Genomic DNA, 14669 nt, shown 5'->3' with positions numbered 1-14669 from the left:
GAGCCTTGAGTACTGAAAACTGAGTGCCTTGGGAAGCAGCATAATACAAAAGTTGGGTTAGATGCAGACTAAGTCAGGATTTTTATAACTTATCTTTCTTTGCTTATCAGTTGCCTCCTAAGATTTCATTTGCACCTGCTTTCAGTTCTCTATATGGTTCACAGATTAAGGTTGCCATATATAGCTAGTGAAGGAGTTGTGGGCGGAGATACAAAACAAGTCGACCGAAAGTTTAAGCAATTCCAGTTACCTTCTCACCTGCTGAACCTGGTGATTTCCAAGAAGGAATTAGACTTGGCTATATAACTTGACACAGTTCGATTCATGGGTAGAAAGACTTTTCCAGTGCTCACTAAGGAAGGTATAAAGTCTCCTTTGTAGACAGACTAGGGTGGTTTTTGTATCGTATTTGTTAGAAGTGTGATTGGAACTGATTCATCCAAGCATTTTATATTATAGAAAAACACAGCAAATATTTTTTTTTAAAAAAAACCCTTCATATCTACCTGACAAGGGCTCTCAAGTGTGCAACCAGAACAGTGTAATTACATTTTGTTTTGCTTTTGTGTTTTTATAAAATCAAAGAAAAACGTCTTGCAAGGCAAGCACGAATCGGGTAAACTCTGGAGCAAAGAAGGATTTTATGCTGTCATCATATTTCTGAGCATCTTTGTTATCATTGTGACATGTCTGATGGTAAGTCTGTTTCTTTACATTTTCTTTAGCTCATGCTTGTCTCAAAAGCCCAACCGGCAGATTTGTGCCAGAAGTATTTACATAATGCAGTCCAGCCTTTAACCACTAACAAAAAGCAATAAAAAATTATGCACAGCCAGACTTGATGTAAGCTGGGTGTTTGCATCTGGAACGACTAAAGCTTTTCTGCAGCTGACTCAAAAACGGCTTACGCCTCACATTTATTTTGTAAGGGGTAGAGCCCAGCTCAAAGCATGGGTGCTTACTTACAGCCGGCGTTGCTGAGCATGAGGAGCCCTCCTCAAAAATCAGTAAGCATTCTTCTCTATGGGGAGAAAGAGTAGAATAGATGACATCCAGCCCATCGGTCCTTCTACTAAACAGCTGATTTGTGTGTACTGACTGCTTTTTGGAGGGAGCTTCACAGATGAAGTCTATGCAGCTCGACTGGTGGAGAGAAACCATGGGTGATATTTTCCCACTCAGGGTAGAGCTATTGAAGTTAGTTGTTAATTAGATTCAAAGGCTCTACTCTGACTAGGACGTGCTGAACACCACCCTATGCAGCACTCTTTGACTAGACCATTCTTCATTCAGCTGGGGGGGGGAGGGCAGAGGGTAGATTAGGAGCCCTTTGAAGGGAAGTTTTTGATGTTTGATGTTTTATTGTGTTTTTAATATTCTGTTGGAAGCTGCCCAGAGTGGCTGGGGAGGCCCGACCAGATGGGCGGGGTATAAGATTTTTAAAAAAAAAATTATTATTATTATTATTATTATTATTATTATTATTATTATTATTATTATTATTATTATTGAATCTACTGGTTCAAAGTAGCATCAGAGCTTTGTTATGGTTGGTTGCAGGTTGTTTGGGGCAATTAAAGCGAATTAGCAAATACAATAAATATATAATAAATAATAGTAATGAAGTATATCGTCAAATGTTTATTATTCCCAACTGCTAAACACCAAAGATGCCCCCACCTTTTCATTTATGCTCATGAAATAAAGGAAGTTGGGGCGGGGAGCAGAAGTAGATTTTTCTGTGCAAGGATAATGCAGTTCTGGTACTCCAAACAAAATCCTGGGCTACTAATTCTTTAATTGAAAATGTCTATTTTTTGCATCCAGTTCTGGCTGATGGATCTTGAGGTTCTACTACTAAAAAAAGCGATGTAGATTCCACATGGCTGAAATCTGCTGACTCCAGAACTGCGGGGTATTCGTGCAAAATCCTTTGTATATATGTCCCTCAGATGGATTGGAGTGGTTACGTTTTTTGAAGTGTATGCTAGGAGTATTTAAGAGTTAAATGGGAACCTAGATTGTAATAAATCTATAGATTCTGTAGGTCCTGGTGTGGGAGTAAGGTCCATTGAACTGAATGGGGCTTACTACTGAATAAACAAGAATAATATTGCACCGTTGAGAGGTATGGGGCACTATGCAAGATTGCTGTTTGAAGGAAAGGATCAATCTTTTATACTTTTTATACATTCTGTCCCAACATTTCTTTTCTTTGCAATAATTTTGGCTCAGTTACTTCCCCACTGTATCTCATTTATCTTTTTCAAAAAGCAACTGAAATGATAAATATTGGCATGAAAATGATTCCTAAAGAACCCTCAGCTGCAGACAATACAAACCGAGGTTTATTTACAGGAAGTGCTGAGTATTCTGGTCTCATTCCTACCATACATTTAAAGCACATTGCATGCACATTTTAAACACGTGGCTTCATCCCAAAGGATCCTGGGAAATGCAGTTTACCCTTCCCAGAGCTACAGTTATTAGCACTTTAAACAAACTATGGTTCCCATGATACTTTGGGGGAGCCATGTGCTTTAAATGTGGGTGTGGCCTCTTTTGAAAAGAATCTGTAGCACAAAATGCGCATTTTAAAACATTGCCACTGACATACTTTGCCGTTGACTGATGCCTCGTTTAATCCAGTTTGTCTCTCTGCCCCCCCCACACACACACACCGAATTTAAGATAAAATCAGCTCTTCTCTCTGTTTTCAATAGGTCCTGTACCGACTGAAAGAGAAAATACAATTTTCGGTGAGACAAGATAAGAACAAGAAACAGGAAATACACCTTTCATCCATCCCACTGCAGAGAACTCCATCTGAGTACAAGGCAGCAAACAGAATGGTCCAGCCCGAACCGGCTCCTAAAGCTGTGAATGTCATAGTAGATCCACAAGGGCAATGCGCTCCTGAGATCAAGCCCACCCTTTCAACCAGCCCATCGCCTTTCAAGATCAAGTCAGTGGGGCTTCAAGAAAGGTAGGCTTACACCTCTCCAGATGCAGTTTGCCATTGTTCCCCTTTGCGGTTATAAGCAGGTGAGACAAGTGATGTGGCCTTGCAGATGTTGTTGTGCTCCTCCTGCCATCAGTCCCAGCCAAGCAGGAGCAGAGATGATGAGAGCTTATTCACTCATTCCATTTGTACACTGCCCATCTACCCAAATGCTCTGGGAGTTTTGCTCCAGCAAGATACAGAAGGCCACAGGTTGCCCACCCCTGCTATAAAGGATGTTATTTTCTGAGTACTTCAGAGATTATAATTTGCACTTAAACTGCCAAGTATTGAAATAATGTTTGGAATCAGTAAAGGTTGGAAGCTTCCAAATATTTCCGAAGAGGAAAACAAACATGCCTTGAATCCGCAATGTGATCTTTTTGGATTGAGTGGTTAATTTCATCATTTTGCTTTCCTGTGTTTATGTCCTGGCCTCGGTTGCAGCACATCTGCTGGAAAGCCATCAATTAGAAACATACCTTCTAGTGCAAGCACTTTTCATAAATCATCAATATGCTGCGCAGTGACTCTTGTTGGCTAAAGTGCCTAAGCCCAGCTAGCAGACAAAAGAAAGATGCAAAGAGCATGCAGGCAACAGAAGCGAGGCGGGAGGGTGGGCGGGTGCTCAAAAATATTGTTATTTAAGAGCATTGCTGTTTAGGAAGAACAGATTCCTTTTAAACAACAACATCTCACCAATAGATGCATTTTCATCAAAGGTATGTCAAAAATTGCAACAGTGTACAGGATGTGTTCTGAATACTTAAAAGGGCTTCCCTTTTGTTTAAATAAAGGAGTCCTGCTGGTTTCTCTGTGCAATAAAATAGTCAACAATGAAGAAAGGCCATTGGTTCTCAAGAGGGAAATGGAAATTCTACAGATATGCCCAAGTTGCATGGATATCTGTACCTGGATGGGGAACCGTAAGCAAGTGATATATGTGTAAGATAAAGGTAAAGGGACCCCTGACCATTAGGTCCAGTCGTGGCCGACTCTGGGGTTGTGGCGCTCATCTCACTTTATTGGCCAAGGGAGCCGGCGTACAGCTGGTCATGTAGCCAGCATGACTAAGCCGCTTCTGGCGAACCAGAGCAGCGCACGGAAACGCCGTTTACCTTCCCGCCGGAGTGGTACCTATTTATCTACTTACACTTTGACGTGCTTTCGAACTGCTATGTTGGCAGGAGCAGGGACCGAGCAACGGGAGCTCACCCTGTCATGGGGATTCGAACCGCTGACCTTCTGATTGGCAAGTCCTAGGCTCTGTGGCCAGCTTCCACCAATCAGCTGTTTTGGAGAGAGACCCAATCAATCAGGAGAAAGATGGGAAGCTGGCTTTGTTACCCCATCACCACTGCCTCTCCTTTCCCTGCCAAAAAGCTAGTAAATGGAGATCTGCTTGGTTGGATTAGAAACATTATGTATTTAGTGATCCCAAAGGTTCTTTTGGGATCTTGAAATCTGCACATAAATGTAGTAGTCTATCACAGTCTCTCTGGATTACTGAGCTGCAGATAGACACAAATTTTATTTAAAGAGAACAGAGTATGATCGCTCCCCACACCCCTTTCAGACGTCATGTGGTTTTCTTCCTCTGGAGCAACTACAGTTCTGGCCAAGTCATTATTTTTACAAGCTGGAGAGGGATTATTAGCAGGCCCATGCCCTAGGTATACATGCTAGAGGCATAAATCCTTTTGCTTATAAAGGTGGCCCCTTTGACATTTGTTGAAAACATTGCTATTATTATCATGTTCATAAAAAGTAACAACATAAAGTGATCTTCAAAGTGCCCTGCTTCCTGCCTCTCCACCCCAGATCGGTCTTAAAATATAGCTTAGGGTGGGCTTTTGATCCTTACAAAACATTTTGCTCCCCTCAACACACTTCAATATGAAATAGCACTCTGACAAACTCTGAAACAGGTGTACAAAATTCTAGCTAATATGGGATATATGATATGAGCAGACAGATCTCTACTGCATTGTTGAACAATTCATACCTAAATTGGGTGGGGAGCAGCAGAGAGAACTAAGCGAATCAGGTGTCTGTGTGAAATAGTTTTCTCATACGTGACATTGTCTGTGCGGTGAAGGAAAAAGGACATGTCTGCCTCCAAAAAATGTGTACTATGTATGCTCCCAACATCTCTCTCAACCATTTTCCATTGGTGAATAAGAAAATAAATAGCATTGGGAAGGAGAGATTGGGGGGGGGGTGAAATTCTCATGGATGAGGTGCAGGGGTTTAGATTATTGTAAGCTATCCTTATAGTACCTCTTCAAGGTAGGACAGTTTAGCATCCCACACATTGCAGATGCAGGCTGAGGTGATGGCGACCTGCCTAGGGCTCCTCACAATGCAGTCCTACACATGTCTACTGAAAAATAAGCCCCATTGAGATCAATCGGTTTGACTCCCTGGTCAGTGTGATGGGGATTGTCATTCGTCACCAACGTAAAGTTTGAACCAGGAACATCTTGCCCTGAAATTCACATTCTCAGACAGTGTGTGAGACAACCAGACAAATACTGATGTCTGAAAAATCGAAAGTAGGAAATGTCAAGTGGATATAATCTGATTGACAATCACAGTTCCAACACATTATCCTAACTATTTTTGAGCAGCTTCAATGCTGTGCAAAATGCCACCGTGAAGCATGGTGTACAGTGGCGAAAGCATCATTAATCAGGATTGTGCCACATCTTTCATTATACTACCAGGCATTAGTTCTTCTAGAAGCTTCCAGATTATCAGCAATATTTTGTGAGTTCACTAAATTCACTCTGGAGTATTATTTACGTGCATATGGTGTGGGCTGAGAACTTGCCATAGAGTTCTCCCTGGTGTAGGCATGATGCTGTTGCTTGGTGGATAGTGACATCTAGCGGAAGAAGATAATATTGTCAGTGGATCTTCTGTTCCATCTGTTACAAATTCTTGTAAGAGTTCATTCGAGAAATTAGAATGTGCCCCCTGGTGGCAATCCTTCTGCTTTAACCAGCTCAGTAGTCCATTTGTATTTCTCTTTCACTATAGTGTGGCCTAATATTACTATCGTAAGAGAAGTTACTGGGTAGTAGCAATCTGGGGGAAGGTCTCTTTCCCCCTTGTATGTGTATGTGTTTGGGGGTGTTGTTGTTGTTGTTTAGTCATTTAGTCGTGTCCGACTCTTTGTGACTCCATGGACCAGAGTACGCCAGGCACTCCTGTCTTCCACTGCCTTTCGCAGTTTGGTCAAACTCATGCTGGTAGCTTCGAGAACACTGTCCAACCATCTCATCCTCTGTCGTCCCCTTCTCCTTGTGCCCTCCATCTTTCCCAACATCAGGGTCTTTTCCAGGGAGTCTTCTCTTCTCATGAGGTGGCCAAAGTATTGGAGTCTCAGCTTCTCAGCTTCAGGATCTGTCCTTCCAGTGAGCACTCAGGGCTGATTGGGGGTAGTGATAATTTAATTCTCTAGTGTTCACAGAGGAAATCTGGCATTGGCAATATTGATCTCTACACAGTGAAAAAGAGAGCGGATAATAGGATGCATGTCCTCAGCAACCATTCCTAAGTGGTACCAACTGATCTCTGTGGACTCCATTGGCTACAGATCAGGAAGCAGCCCATTACACTGGCACAAAGCAAGATACAGCATTGACTGGGGTCATTTCCCCTTCTTAGACTTGCCTTTGCTTCACCTGTTCCCCTGGGCCTCGGCTAGCTTAGTAAAGGTAAAGGTAAAGGGACTCCTGACCATTAAGTCCAGTCGTGGCCAACTCTGGGGTTGTGGCACTCATCTTGTTTATTGGCCGAGGGAGCCGGCGTACAGCTTCCGGATCATGTGGCCAGCATGACTAAGCCACTTCTGGCGAACTAGAGCAGCGCATGGAAACGCCATTTACCTTCCCGCCAGAGCGGTACCTATTTATCTACTTGCACTTTGACATGTTTTCGAACTGCTAGGTTGGCAGGAGCTGGGACCATGCAACGGGAGCTCACCCCGTCGCGGGGATTCGAACCGCCGACCTTCTGATCGGCAAATCCTAGGCTCTGTGGTTTAACCCACAGTGCCACCCGTGTCCCTCGGCTAGCTTACCCTTGTTCGTATATCTTGTGGTAGGTAGGGAGAGAGAGAAAGAGAGAGAGAGAGAGAGAGAGAGAGAGAGAGAGAGAGCATGCGCTACAGCAGTTAAAGAGGTGGTCAACCTTTTCAGGATCAAGGATCAAGTTCCCACTGGAGAAAGTGCCTAGAGATGCTGCAGGCCTCAAGTCATCCCCATCCCCAATGCCTGCCTAGGCTTACTGACCCCAGGAGGGAAACATGCCCCACTCTTCCTTGTAATTCTAATTAGATTATCTAAATACCACAGACTGGTGTCATTTATGGGTTTAATCCTCTCGCGTTTCACGTGTTTTTATTTTTCAAACACAGATGTTAATGACTGAGGCTGCAATCCTAACCCCACTTACCTGGGAGTAAGCTTCATTGCTCAATAGGACTTTGAATAGACGTGGGATTGTATCCAAGGTTAGTGGACCCATTGGAATTAATGGACATGACTAACTTAGGTCTGTTAATTTCAATTGATCTACTCTCAGTAGAACTTAGTTGACTGCAACCCATTATTAGGATTGCCTTGCAATTTGGGGAAATCTGTACTGGACCTAACGGTCAGGGGTCCCTTTACCTTTACCTTTATATGTTACAATGTGGGGAGCAGTGCTGGATTTACGTATAAGCTAAACAAGCTATAGCTTAGGGCCCCACTCTTTTGGGGGGGGCTCCAAAAAATAAAGGGGGGGGGGACTGGATGTACATTTCCAAAATATAAGATAAAAAACAAATAAAATAAAACCTACATACAGCAACAGTGTTTTGTGTTGTGTTGTGGCTTTAGATACCCATTAGGTCCATAAATTACCATATAGCATATATTCAACACAAAAAACAGCGACAATTTGTTGTTGACAAAGGACAGCTGGACATATAAAGGCCCCCATTATCTTCAGTAGCTTAGGGCCTCATCCAGCCTAAATCCAGCCCTGGTGGGGAGCCCTATTAATGTGCAGGCATGTGCAGCCTCTAAGCGCATTCGGTTCATCAGGTATAGACTAGGCTGGAAAAGGCCACCATTCACCTGTGACAAGCTATCTGCTTTTTCAAATACTTCTGTGGGAAAAAAGCAGGGCCTCAAGTGTTTCTTCCGCTCTCATACCTTTTAGGTACTGATAAATTCCTTCCTTTCCAATATTGAATTAATTGAGCAGAATTGCTGGCTTAAGTATCACTGCTTGTGCTATTTATAACCTAATTATTATTAAACTTTTCCTGCCTTTATGGTTCAGCATTCTGTTAACGGACTTTCGGGCATTGTGTAGCTCTGTGCAATTTGAATAATGAAACGGAGCCAGTGTTTGTGGATGGTTTCACAAGCATGAGAACCTAATATATATTTACAGGAAGGGATCTGGAATTTCCTGGCCGAAATACACAGCTTTGCATAGATTTGGAGGATAAATTTACTCCATTGTGTTGAGATGAATATGCTTTTCTTTGTGCTTAATATAACCCTTAGGCATTTGCTTTCAGGGAAATGTCAGTAACAATTGTTTAAACCAGAAGCTTGGGATAACCCCCCCCCCCAAAAAAAAAAAGTTTTTTCAGAAGAGTATTTCAAAGATTGGACACAATGGAGGGGAGAGTGCTGTGGTTTAGTTATTTATAAAAATGTTTGTATATCACAGTTTCATTTGAAAATTTCAACATGGCATGCAACAATTATAATACAGTGGTACCTCGGGTTACAGATGCTTCAGATTACAGACTCCACTAACCCAGAAATAGTACCTCGGGTTAAGAACTTTGCTTCAGGATGAGAACAGAAATCGTGCTCCGTTGGTGCGGTGGCAGCGGGAGGCCCCATTAGCTAAAGTGGTGCTTCAGGTTAAGAACAGTTTCAGGTTAAGAACGGATCTCTGGAACGAATTAAGTACTTAACCCGAGGTACCACTATACCATAAAAAGCAGCACAAAAGTGACCCCACCAGGTTCCTATCAATGCCCAATGCCTTAGCCAAGCCTATTCTTTCCTGTAATCAATAAAGTTGTGGCTTAATTCAACCCAGTGCCAGTCTCCTATGACATTATTGTGGCCCTCCCTTCACCTGACATAGCCATTCTGCACCTGTGCCGGCAATTATAATACCATTAAAAAAAACAAAAATTAAACTGTATCACCAGCTAACGGTTATTGGGGTGGGGGTTTATCGTCCGCATACGTCAGGCAGCGAAGAAACATTTCCAGCAAACATTCCAGAGTTACTGTAGAATGCATTTGCTGAACCTCTGTTGGAAGAGGATTCCACAGGAGTGGGTCAGTAACGCAGAAGGCTTCGTTTCATGTTGATGTCAAATGAGCCCCACCAAGATGTGGGGCAAACCATGATGCTTTTGCAGATGATAGTGACTGAACTGGGATTTAAGGGTTCAGGCAGTCCTTAAGGTGCCCTGGTCCCATGGAGTAGATCAGGGTTTCCCAATCTTGGGTCTCCAGCTGTTGTTGGACTACAACTCCCATCATCCCTAGCTAGCAGAAGCAGTGGTCAGGGAGGATGGGAATTGTAGTCCAAAAACAGCTGGAGACCCAAGCTTGGGAAACCCCAGTTTTAGATCATTCTTCTTGAGTATTGAAAGCATGAATAGGCAATACGTGTACTGGCCCCACTCTCTACAGTTTGTGCATTTGGTGGCCTTATGAAATGCCCCATGTGCAAAGAGATGTCCATGCCTAGGGCTGCTCCATGCAAGGGGAGTCTCCTGACTAGTCTAGGATTCCTCCTCTCATGGAAAAGCCAGATGTGAGGTCAGTGGGTGCATGTAGCTGACATGCATGACACCAGCAGGGGTCATGCTAACTACCACAACTCCACAAGCCCCTCACACATATATTCACCACACGAAAGACCTTAAGACAAAGTAATTAGAAATACCGTAATTTAGGGAAGTGAATTTAAAAGAAGCTAAAATTTTAAGTAGGCATTTTCTCTTACTGATTCACAATGCAGCTATTTCAGTCTGAGGAGAAATGGAGAACAAACATCAGGTTAGTATCTTCAGGGCCGAAGTACAACTGTTTGTGACAGTAAATCAGGAACAGGGAACTTAAGGCTCTGGAGGTGTTTTTTTGGGCTACAACTCCCATCAGCTGCAGCCAGCATGGCCAATGGTGAGGGATGATGGGAGTTGTCTAGAGGGCCCCACCCCTGCAGTAAATATTCACAACCGAGACTTCATATATTTACAACCGGAAGCTCTTTCCACTGAACACACAGCATTGCCTTTTTTGTTGTACGCTGTGTCCTATACCAAAGGAGATCTTCCACCTTTCCTAAGAAAGAATGTTCAAAAGAGCTCATAAACTGTGGTGGTTATATTTTGGATTAGACAACTCCCAAGAGACACTCTACAATTTTTGAGTGAATTGCAGAACGTCAGATTTTTGCTGAAATTGTGACCGCGCGCCTTAGGGATTTTTTCATAAAAAGTTGTTCAGACGTCGAGGTCTAATTCTGCTTTCGATGATAAAAACCCATCTGTTTCCACCGAAAAACATTTCAGGGGATCGTTTGCAACAGTTTGGCACCATTTTTGAGTGAATTGCAGAACGTCAGATTTTTGCTGAAATTGTGACTGCGCGCCTTAGGGATTTTTTCAAAAAAGGTTGTTCAGACCTCGAGGGCTAATTCTGTTTCCGATGATAGAAACCCATCTGTTTCCACCAAAAAACATTTCAGGAGATCGTTTGCAACAGTTTGGCACCATTTTTGCATGCATTGCAGAACGTCAGATTTTTGCTGAAATTGTGACTGCGCGGCTTAGGGATTTTTTCAAAAAAAGTTGCTCAGACGACGAGGGCTAATTCTGTTTCCGATGATAAAAACCCATCTGTTTCCACCGAAAAAGATTTCAGGGGATCGTTTGCAACAGTTTGCCAAGATTTTTGAGTGAATTGCAGAACGTCAGATTTTTGCTGAAATTGTGATCGCGCGGCTTAGGGATTTTTTCAAAAAAAGTTGCTCAGACGTCGAGGTCTAATTCTGTTTTCGATGATAAAAACCCATCTGTTTCCACCGAAAAACATTTCAGGGGAGAGTTTGCATCAGTTTGCCAACATTTTTGAGTGAATTGCAGAACGTCAGATTTTTGCTGAAATTGTGACCGCGCGGCTTCAGGATTTTTTCCAAAGAAGTTGTTCAGACGTCGAGGTCTAATTCTGTTTCCGATGATTAAAACCCATCTGTTTCCGCCCAAAAACCTTTCTGGGGATAGTTTGCAACAATTTGACACCATTTTTGAGTGAATTGCAGAACGTCAGATTTTTGCTGAAATTGTGACCGCGCGGCTTAGGGATTTTTTCAAAAAAAGTTGTTCAGATGTCGAGAGCTAATTCTGTTTCCAATGATAAAAACCCATCTGTTTCCACCGAAAAACATTTCAGAGGATAGTTTGCAACAATTTGACACCATTTTTGAGTGAATTGCAGAACGTCAGATTTTTGCTGAAATTGTGACCGCGCGGCTTAGGGATTTTTTCAAAAAAAGTTGTTCAGATGTCGAGAGCTAATTCTGTTTCCAATGATAAAAACCCATCTGTTTCCACCGAAAAGATTTCAGAGGATCGTTTGCAACAGTTTGCCAAAATTTTTGAGTGAATTGCAGAACGTCAGATTTTTTGCTGAAATTGTGACCGCGCGGCTTAGGTATTTTTTCAAAAAAGTTGTTCATATTTCGAGGTCTAATTCTGTTTTCGATGATTAAAACCCATCTGTTTCCACCCAAAAACCTTTCTGGGGATAGTTTGCAAGAATTTGACACCATTTTTGAGTGAATTGTAGAACGTCAGATTTTTGCTGAAATTGTGACCGCGCGGCTTAGGGATTTTTTCAAAAAAACTTGTTCAGACGTCGAGGTATAATTCTGTTTCCGATGATAAAAACCCATCTGTTTCCACCGAAAAGATTTCAGAGGATCGTTTGCAACAGTTTGCCAACATTGTTGAGTGAATTGCAGAACGTCAGATTTTTGCTGAAATTGTGACCGCGCTGCTTCAGGGTTTTTACAAAAGAAGTTGTTCAGACGTCGAGGTCTAATTCTGTTTCCGATGATTAAAACCCATCTGTTTCCACCCAAAAACCTTTCTGGGGATAGTTTGCAACAATTTGACACCATTTTTGAGTGAATTGCAGAACGTCAGATTTTTGCTGAAATTGTGATCGCGCGGCTTACGGATTTTTTCAAAAAAAGTTGTTCAGACGTCGAGGTCTAATTCTGTTTCCGATGATAAAAACCCATCTGTTTCCACCGAAAAGATTTCAGAGGATCGTTTGCAACAGTTTGCCAACATTTTTTAGTGAATTGCAGAACGTCAGATTTTTGCTGAAATTGTGACCGCGCGGCTTAGGGATTTTTTGAAAAAAGTTGTTCAGTTTTCGAGGTCTAATTCTGTTTCCAATGATAAAAACCCATCTGCTTCCACCGAAAAACATTTCAGAGGATCGTTTGCAACAGTTTGCCAACTTTTTTGTGTGAATTGCAGAACGTCAGATTTTTGCTAAAATTGTGGCTTAGATATTTTTTCAAAAATGTTGTTCAGACGTCGAGGTCTAATTCTGTTTCCGATGATAAAAACCCATCTGTTTCCACCTAAAAACATTTCAGGAGATCGTTTGCAACAGTTTGGCACCATTTTTGAGTGAATTGCTGAACGTCAGATTTTTGCTGAAATTGTGACCGCGCGCCTTAGGGATTTTTTCAAAAAAAGTTGTTCAGACGTCGAGGTCTGATTCACAATGCAGCTATTTCAGTCTGAGGAGAAATGGAGAACAAACATCAGGTTAGTATCTTCAGGGCCGAAGTACAACTGTTTGTGACAGTAAATCAGGAACAGGGAACTTAAGGCTCTGGAGGTGTTTTTTTGGGCTACAACTCCCATCAGCTGCAGCCAGCATGGCCAATGGTGAGGGATGATGGGAGTTGTCTAGAGGGCCCCACCCCTGCAGTAAATATTCACAACCGAGACTTCATATATTTACAACCGGAAGCTCTTTCCACTGAACACACAGCATTGCCTTTTTTGTTGTACGCTGTGTCCTATACCAAAGGAGATCTTCCACCTTTCCTAAGAAAGAATGTTCAAAAGAGCTCATAAACTGTGGTGGTTATATTTTGGATTAGACAACTCCCAAGAGACACTCGGTTTTTATGACAATTCTACTTACAGCATCAGCATCTCCAGAGTGAAATAAATCTGCAGTTGCCACCACACTGATACAAAGCCTTTTATGTAAATTAGCCCAGTGTTTCGTTTTGCTTTTTTTCCTAAGAGAAGCGTAAGCATATTGCAGGCTCCCAGCTCTTATCATGGCCTGATTCTTGTTACAGTCGTTGCTACTGGTTTTAGCTTGTACACAGGAAACTGCAGTGCCAATCAATATCATTCCCAAGGTGACAGGAAACCTTCAGTCAGTTGTTGATTGCGCTTGTCTTTGCTGCACCACCCATTGCATTTATTCCCTTTGGCTGAACTTAAGACAGATTAATCACTGGCTGACATCTGGCAGACAGTTTTGGTAGCTTGTCAGTGATTTGTCTCAGTGGCTTGTTAAAAGGTTCCTTGTATTTATAAGTGGCTGGGGGTGAGAGGAAGGGAAGGATCAATAGCTTAGACTGCAACTTATCTAGGAGTAAGCCCCGTTGAAGTCAATAAGTCTTATTTCTGACACGAGAGCACTAAAATCGCTTTCAAAGAGTTTAGAATTTTCCGTTCCCCCGACATTTTAGGCGGATGGATAGAGTTCTCTCCGCGCGGGGGGGGGGGCACTAGGGGCGCATTGGAAGATGGCCGACAATAACATCTCTCCGACCCACACGAGGTAATTAAGAGGCTGTGATGGGAGTAAACAGCCTCCTTGCCCCCCCCCAAGGGAGTGGGGGGGACTGCCCTTGCCTGCTGTGCCCTATACCACCCCCGAATTTGAGGGGGTGGGGGCACTAGGCAGAAAGCCCTTGTGCGGACTTTCGCTCTCCTGGACGCTGTCTCTGATTCGCGCCTCTAGCTGCAGCAACTTCAAAAGAAACAATTAGGTGGAAGCAAATGCACATACTTCAAGGAAGAATGGGGAGTAAGAAGACTGCTAATTGAAGAGATCTCTGATAAAGAAGACGGGTCAGATAAACAAGAATATATCATGAGAAGACACACCAAGGCTCGGTATGTCGGCAACGGGACTGGATGGGGGGGACTTTCTTTTCTTTATGTGATTAACCAAGAATCCCCCCCACAAGTCAGAAATGCCGCTTAAATGACCTAAGCTGATGATTTAAGACTGTGTGGAGATAAACTCTAACCAAAAGCATGTTTTAAGGAGACCGTGGAAAGTTTAAGAGCTTTGGGATGACGCAGTAAAAAAAACAGCGTTGCCATTTTGGCAAGTTCTGTCAAAAGACTTATGTCTGGGAGGAGGAATGGATCTGTTTTCATATTGCGGGCGGCCTCCTCAGAGGACTAAAAGAAGGCGACAGATTTGCGAAGATGAATGATGGAAAGAGTGCTTTTATTTATGGAAGTGATGATATATGGAACCATCTTGATATGGTGATTGGACAAATGGAAAAATTC

At 42.7% G+C, this 14669-nt stretch overlaps 1 protein-coding gene across 2 annotated transcripts in view; it reads left to right on the top strand.

Moving 5' to 3' along the window:
• PTPRR (protein tyrosine phosphatase receptor type R) overlaps positions 1 to 14669 on the top strand; it is a 110717-nt gene that overhangs the window by 70734 nt on the left and 25314 nt on the right. For both annotated transcript variants that reach the window (XM_082241101.1, XM_082241102.1), the window contains exons 5-6: positions 586 to 696; positions 2724 to 2986. In XM_082241101.1, the coding sequence (XP_082097227.1) occupies positions 586 to 696; positions 2724 to 2986 (374 nt within the window). The remainder of the gene's footprint in view (positions 1 to 585; positions 697 to 2723; positions 2987 to 14669) is intronic.

This window comes from Podarcis vaucheri (assembly GCF_965113315.1).
Source record: "Podarcis vaucheri genome assembly, chromosome: 10".
In the NCBI taxonomy this organism is placed as follows: Eukaryota; Metazoa; Chordata; class Lepidosauria; order Squamata; family Lacertidae; genus Podarcis; species Podarcis vaucheri.
Note: the sequence above shows the minus strand (reverse complement) of the source record. Positions and strands in the feature narration are given on the sequence as shown.